We start from the raw sequence: 7,730 nt of genomic DNA, 5'->3' as shown, positions 1-7,730 counted from the left end.
CGCTTCTTCCAAGAGAGACGAATTGAGCCTCCAAAAGCCTCTTCCCATCCAGGGGGTCTCTGTAACATTCAGAGAAAACAAAATCAAACAGTGATCGGAGAACTCCACCTCGACAACAGATACTGCTGAAGAGACGGCTTCCTCCTTTAAATAAAACCTCTCTATCCTGGACCTACAGTTACCTCTATGATAGGTGAATCCCTCGTGGCCTGGGGTGTGCCGGATGTGGACATCCACCAGGCGAGCCTCACTAGTTACACTATTAAGGGCGACACCATCATAAGTCAGCTTGTCTCTGGAACCTCCTCTATCCCGGGGCCTCGTGACAGTGTTAAAGTCCCCTCCAAAGACGACCTGCCGACTCGTAAAAAGGTAGGGCTTGATCCTCATAAAGAGACACTTCTGGTTCCACTTAGATTGAGGACCATAGATGTTAATGAGCCGGAGCTCTTGTCCCTTCATGAGGACATCTAATATCAGGCACCTCCCCATTTCTAACTCAATAACCCGTCGGCATTCTACCGGTGCGGTAAAAAGGACCGCCACTCCGCTATACGGCTCGGCCGCAAGAGACCAATAGGAGGGCCTGAGACTCCACTCCCTCTTAACGATAAACACCTCTGCCATATTTGGCAGCCTGGTCTCTTGCAAAAAGAAAATGTCAGCTTCAACCCGGCTGAGAAAATCAAAGGCCGCAAATCTAGCCATATTTGACTTAATGCTGGCGACATTAATGGACGCCAACGTCAACGGAGTGGGTACCGCCATCATTGGTGATTGAGTTAGATGGCTTTCTTCTTCCCACTCCCCTTATCCTCTGCCTCAGAGGAGGAATCCTTCCCTCTCTTTAATGATACAGAGGTGTCCATTCCCACATTTTTCCTTCTTTTTTCGTCCTCGTCTCCGGACTCTGGACCAGTCCCTCCCCCCAAGGACCTTGCATCCCCAGGAGAAGGAGACTCGGCGCCCCCTGTAAGCTCCGCCGAAGCCGGAACCTCACCCTCAGCCTCTTCTGAGGAAGAGATGTTATCAAGGGCTTGGAACCGGTTACAAAGACCAACCAGAGGGGAGTCAGTTTTACCTTCCTTAGGTACCTTGGTCAGAGCGGGAGAAGATGTTTTATCTCCCTTCTTTCTCTTCTTTTTGGTGCTGAGCTTACGCTTGTTCTCTAGCCACCGCTTATTATCCTCATCCATACTTTCATAATGGGAGGATTCTGAGGCAGAGGCGGTTTCCTCCCTGTGGATCCTCCTGACCTCCTCACCCAACTCCTCATCCCTTGGGGCCTCAGCAGCAACACTGGCATCCAGTATAGGGGCTGCCCCAGTAGCCCGGGGCTCGCCCCCTCCCTCTCCTGTCTGCGCTTGTCTAGATGCCTCAGCTGGGCAGGCGTCTTTTTATTGCTTTTCTTCCCTGGCCCCTCAGCTCCCCCACCCCTGCAAGTCCCCTCCCCAGCAGAATCGGCCTCACGGCTTTCTCCCACCGGGGTCTCGACTGCATTAGCGAAGGAGCGAGGACAACGGCTGAATGGGTGACCCAACTCACCACACAGGTGGCACCTAATCTCCACACAAGAGGTAGCAAGATGGCCGACACCCCCACACAACGCACATTTCTGCACAGTGCAGTTTGCACTGAAGTGTGTGGGGTCGCCGCACCTGTGACAGAGCTTCGGTTGCCCCTGGTAGAAGACCAGGATACTATCCCTACCCAGGAAGGCAGATGATGGAATGTGGGCAACTGTACCACCTGAACGCTTAAGTTTTACCATAAACGTCCAGGCCCCTGACCAGATACCAAACTCGTCGCGTTTTTTTTTTTGGCATCTCCACCACCTCTCCATACCGAACAAGCCACGTCATGATGTCATAACAAGAAAGCGACTCGTTACGAGTCATTATGGTCACTGTCTTGATCTGGTTTTGGCGAGACACTGCCTGAACAGCAAAGTCTCGCCGGACGGGCTCATTTTTTGCCAACTCATAATTCGTCCAGAAGCGCTCAAGCCCCTCCAGCCGAACAAAGCTGACATCAAACTCAGGCATTGAATAGGGATGTATCAAGGCGTAGATGTCAATTGCCTTGAAGCCCATCCTCAGCAGGAGCTCCACAACTTTAGACCTTGGAGGACATGCATCACTACTCCTCCACCGAAGACGGACCACATTCCTACGCACACTACCTGGCCCAGCTGTTGGGAGGGACCATACTGTGCCATGCCTCTCTATCCAGAAGGATAGATCAACCTCTTGACCCCCTACCATTAGTGATCTCTCCCCCTTCTTTAGAGCCTCCAGAAGGCGCCGTTGCAACATGCCGTCCCCAAAGCCCGGAGATGAGGAGGAGGAGGATGCCCTGTTTGCCTCGGAGGTGACACTGGCATAACTCTGGACAGGCGTTGCCACCACCGGGGGGGCAACCGGACCAGTGACTACATCAGCCCCAACAGCATCACCATTACCCACCTCCATCTCACCCTCCACCAAACCAGCAACCACACCACTAGACAATGAATTGGCCTCATTCACACCCACCACCACATTCATTCCTGCTGGACCAGTAACAATGGTGGATGACATTTTGACTTCCGCATCATCAGGCACAAGGGGCTCAGTCACCTCCATAGAACTGGAGGCGACCTCACCCCTGGTCTTATGTGTTCCCTCCACATCATCAGTCGGTAATTTCTGTTTGGCATTCGGTATAATGGACCGCTGATCTTTAGCTGCTGTGAGGCGCCGCTGATCTTTAGCATCAGGATCTTCCAGACCAGCGACGCCACACAAAATAGCACTTTGGTGGGAGGACCGGAAAGCTCAGCCCCGACAGCCCCCTCACACTGCCGCCGCTTCTCAACTAAGTGATCAGCGGCAACAGCATTCAGAGGCACCGAGGCTACCGTAGCTGCCCCAGACACCGGGCTGCTCCCCCCTCCCACTGAGGAGCACACCACAGCATCGTGGCCTGACCGAACGCCCGCCGCAGGGCCGCCCTCACTGTCCAGCCTCTCGGCTGATGCACCTCCTGCTGCGTCCCCGCTACTACAAGCAGAGATGGAGCTCTGCGCCTCACTACCACGTTGTGCAATCTCCCCGCGCCTTTGCACCGGATCCACAGCAGCACTCGGGCTGGGCTGGGCAACGGGGCTTATACAGCTAGCTGAGCCTGCCACCGACTCAGGGGGTACAGGGAGGGGGGCATATACGTATCTTACCGCTTCCTGCAGCTTTGGCTTGGTCTTCTTAGCCTTTTTGTGGCCCCCAGGTGCCTCTTCTGGTAAATCGTCACCAAGATGGAAGTTTTGGAGGCACACTGGGTACTCCAGGAGCTTTATTTCTGCCATTAGCGCCCCTCCCTGGCCGCTGCTGTCACTGTCCTCCCCAGAGGACCAGATGTCACTGTCGCCTGTCCTGCAGTGAGCTCGCTGCATGTGGCCTGCGGGTGACTTTGCAGGCTGCCAGGTGGGGCTTCCTGCTGGTCATCATCACTCTCATCATCCACCTGGCTCTCAGGCTGCAGCCCCATCTGCCTTTGCTCTCTGTTATCAGCCATTTCTCTGAAGAGGTCTTCATTTATCAGCTTTTCCTTGAATGGACCACTCTGCTCTCTGATGGTGGCTTTTCTTAGTTCCAGCACATTAATTTCAGATGTTAGCCTCTTTACTTTGGCCTGGAGTTTAGCCTTCCTCTGTTTGGAGGCACCTGCAGCTTTGGCGCTTGTGCAGTGCAGCTCCTCCCGAAGTCTCCTGACCAGCTTACTTGCATCTTCATACTCACGGAAGTGGATCATGACCCGGGAGGCATAGGTGGACACAGACTCCCGGGGTCCCTGCAGCCCCCAACCCCCCTCAGTGAGGTCGGCCTCACCTCCGTGAGCACTCAGCTTTCCTCCGGAAGGAGCACCATCATGCACGCCGCTGTCAGGCTTTACCTCCATGCTGGAAGCCTTGCGGCTTCTGGGAGTCTCCACAGTCCCGGGGGGAGTAGGAGACACATTGCTGCGACTCCTCGTGGAGAGTCTCACCCCCGAGTCCTCTGATGTGCAGGCCGGTTGCTGGTTTCTCCTGCCCCCCGCCGGCCAGGTTCGGGAAGCAGAAGCCTGGGACTTGGCTCCATCACTCATCCCAGGAAACCCACTCCCTCCCTGGGTAGGAGAGAGAGGTGTTGGTTCTCAGGAGAGCTGGAGCACACAGCAGGATCTGCAGCCACCACACCCGCAATCACCACAGTGAGCAACAGCTGATCAGAGCTGCACTCACTATTCTGCTGGTGGAGTCACTGTGTACATACATTACATTACTTATCCTGCACTGATCCTGAGTTACATCCTGTATTATACTCCAGAGCTGCACTCACTATTCTGCTGGTGGAGTTAGTGTGTACATACATTACATTACTTATCCTGTACTGATCCTGAGTTACATTCTGTATTATACTCCAGAGCTGCACTCACTATTCTGCTGGTGGAGTCACTGTGTACATGCATTACATTACTTATCCTGTACTGATCCTGAATTACATCCTGTATTATACTCCAGAGCTGCACTCACTATTCTGCTGGTGGAGTTACTGTGTACATACATTACATTACTTATCCTGTACTGATCCTGAGTTATATCCTGTATTATACTCCAGAGCTGCACTCACTATTCTGCTGGTACATTCACTGTGTATTACATTACTTATCCTGTACTGATCCTGAGTTACATCCTGTATTATACTCCAGAGCTGCACTCACTATTCTGCTGGTGGAGTCACTGTGTACATACATTACATTACTTATCCTGTACTGATCCTGAGTTACATCATGTATTATACTCCAGAGCTGCACTCACTATTCTGTAACTCCTGCAATAAAATCTCCCAGCATCTAATAATTTGCAATTTGGAAATTTCAGATTTAATGCAGCAGCAAGAAAAGATCTTTTCTTTGTTCCAAGACATATGTTCCAAAATTCCCTCCTTATTACAGTGCCACCCTATACTCCCTGTTCATTAAATGGATGCAGCAACCACTGGGCACTAGCATGAACTGATCTGTGCAGGAAGGAGAATGGGAGTTGTTGTCCAGCGCTTTGTATCAGAAAAATGTGAATATTTTTTTTCAGCCCTTTCTGTGTGATTGGCAGCTGTAATGTGTGAGCAGTACAGGCTGCCCCTACCCCTTGTCCAGTAATGTGATATATGTGACGTCAGCTCTTCTAAGTCACATCGTAGCCGCTCTACTTGTCATTTATACAAGTTTATTTTCATACATGAAATTACAACATATTACAGAATCCCGGTCATGTCGATTACCTGGTCGAAGGATGATTCAACCAGGACACAAATTTATCGGTACAGTGATTATGAAGGGGTCGGGGTCCTGATAGGGTGAGATCAGGAAGAAAGGGGCGTCTAGACCAATATATGATTGTACTGAATCACACACATCCAATTTTGATGTGGAGAGGGCAGGTAGAATCAATTATATTAAAGGGACAGTCCATGATATGTCATATAGGCAGGATCAGTGGGAGGGACGGAAGGGCTGGAACTCTTGCAATGCTGACAAATCTCCTTTGATTGGCTGACAATCATCTTTTTTACTGAATTGGGATCCTTTGCCACCAACGATACTAACCTAAATTAAAGAGGATAGCTAAAGAAAATCTATCATGGGATCTGAGAATTCATTAGGTGGTAATTTGTAAATGATTTCTTGCCACAAGGACAACATGCCTCTGAAAATGTGACGATAAAGGAGCACATATCTGATATATATATACAATTCAGCATCTCATCAGATCTGATGCACCTCTGCCTTTTTCCCACCCATGTGTCCTGTCACAGTAGGTTATTGTTTGATTAAGAACATCACAGAGCAATTAAAGGACACATCTTCAAGGACAAGTTCTTCTTTTTTTCTTAAATAAATGTATTTTCAGCTGAAAGTAATGTTTGCAGTTGGGTTTCATTAAGAATGTTGCACCATTTCGCTGTTAAGGCAATTTGATATTCCGTATACTGCTGGATGCAGAATGAGTTAACTGAGAATCCATCAGTGACTTTCTTCTAATGGGAAGTTTGTAACTCTCTCATCTGTCTTTTTTATTATCTCCTCTCTTTTATGCCCACTGGAATCAAAGACCTGGAGCTGCTCAGCAGGGGAGCCCTTTGGCCTTGTCCTAAATCTGACCAGTCTGAATTGATGGACGTGCTTGAGCACATACTGCACCATCATCAGCTTTTCCATAACTCATATGTTTTCTAATTCTGAGGCATGCGCTGTGCAGCTGGGCACTCTTTCCTGGGTTTATCGCTGCACTGCACATGCGCCATAGACTGTCAGCAAATGCAAGTATACCTACCTCCACTTTGCATGTTGGCAAATAGTGGTGGAGGTTTAGTGACAAACACTTCTCTTGGTTGGCACCTATTGCTGAAATTATAAAGATGGTCTATAATAGTTCATAGACAACCATGAAGAGCCAGGCATCAACCAGAAGCAATCAGTGATGGTAAATCCCAGCCACTGAGATAACCCCTTTTAAAGAGCATCTGTCACTTGCTCAAAGAAACTTTGTAAATACATTGTAAAAAATCCCCGAGCTCTCCTGATTCTGCCACTCTTTTCTGTTTTGTTCTGCGCCTCTCCATTGCAGAGATATTCACATTTGTTTCTTCTGGAGCACACTATGGGAAATTTCTGCTTTTAGACCAAATGGGCATTTCTTCATAGTCTTCTCTGAGGGCTTGCACTGTCACTTCTCTGTCCCAGACTCTGTATATCACAACTCAGTAGTCTATCTGTCTTAGATGCTGCTGAGCTGTGATTGGCAGCGTTTGGGGGAGACTGGTGCCCCCAGAGAAGACTCTGGGGAAACACCCAGTTGGTCCTTAAAACAGAGATTTGACATAGTGCGCTCAGAAGAAAAAAACGTGAATATCTTTGCAATGGAGTGACACAGCGCAAAACGGAAAAGTGCGGCAGAATCAGAGAAGCTCAGGGAGTATTTAACTCAATTTTCTTTAGCAAGTCACAGGTCTTTTTTAATATCAGTGGGACTGCTCTTTTAAACCATGGTATTCATCTCAAAAAATGACCTACAACCATTCCGGCTTGTTCTGCCAGCTGACCCCCATTTCTACTACATAAAAAGGGCTGCCCCAGGAAAACTGGCACTGTTAGTAGCTCTATGTTTGCCGCCTAGTGTAAGAGTGGCAAATTAACCCCATGTTGTCACCGCCACAAGCTTTTGGGCCATAGTATGCCGGACTTAACTACAGATCAAGTCAATTCTGTGTCCGAGATCTCAAAAAATAAATAAAAGTTATATACAATGTCACAATTACATTGTGTTAAAGCTGAATTTATGCCTCATTATTCCTCATAAACAAATGTGTGAATTATATACAGATAACGGGGAGAGGGATTTTTCTATGAGAGTGCCAGCCTCGCGTCCTCTCCTCCACCATGTGAGAGACGTGGAAATTATAGGTAATGTCATTATATCCTCTGTCCTGTCACTTCGGTTGGTCATTGTCTTCTGTGGTGTCGCTCTCTGGAGACTGATCTCTCGCTGTTTTCTTCTTACCGAGAGATTTCTTGGACGCTGACAAGAAAAACATTTCACCATAATCACTGTTTTCATTCAGTTACAATGTACATTATTTTCTACACACTGCAATACCTATTCCGTCCAGTGGTGTTCCCTAGAGCAGCACGTTCCCTTCATTGTTTGCCAGGCA

At 48.9% G+C, this 7,730-nt stretch overlaps 1 protein-coding gene across 2 annotated transcripts in view; it reads right to left on the bottom strand.

Moving 5' to 3' along the window:
- Positions 1-5,222: 5,222 nt before the first annotated feature.
- The window catches only part of RBBP8NL (RBBP8 N-terminal like), a 48,354-nt gene continuing 45,846 nt past the window's right edge, over positions 5,223-7,730 (bottom strand). For both annotated transcript variants that reach the window (XM_073682980.1, XM_073682979.1), the window contains exon 14: positions 5,223-7,594. In XM_073682980.1, the coding sequence (XP_073539081.1) occupies positions 7,506-7,594 (89 nt within the window). In that variant the 3' untranslated portion in view covers positions 5,223-7,505. The remainder of the gene's footprint in view (positions 7,595-7,730) is intronic.

The sequence above is a fragment of the Phyllobates terribilis genome, unplaced genomic scaffold (genome assembly GCF_046119375.1).
Source record: "Phyllobates terribilis strain yellow unplaced genomic scaffold, ASM4611937v1 Scaffold_5__5_contigs__length_657084704, whole genome shotgun sequence".
NCBI classification, from domain to species: domain Eukaryota; kingdom Metazoa; phylum Chordata; class Amphibia; order Anura; family Dendrobatidae; genus Phyllobates; species Phyllobates terribilis.
Note: the sequence above shows the minus strand (reverse complement) of the source record. Positions and strands in the feature narration are given on the sequence as shown.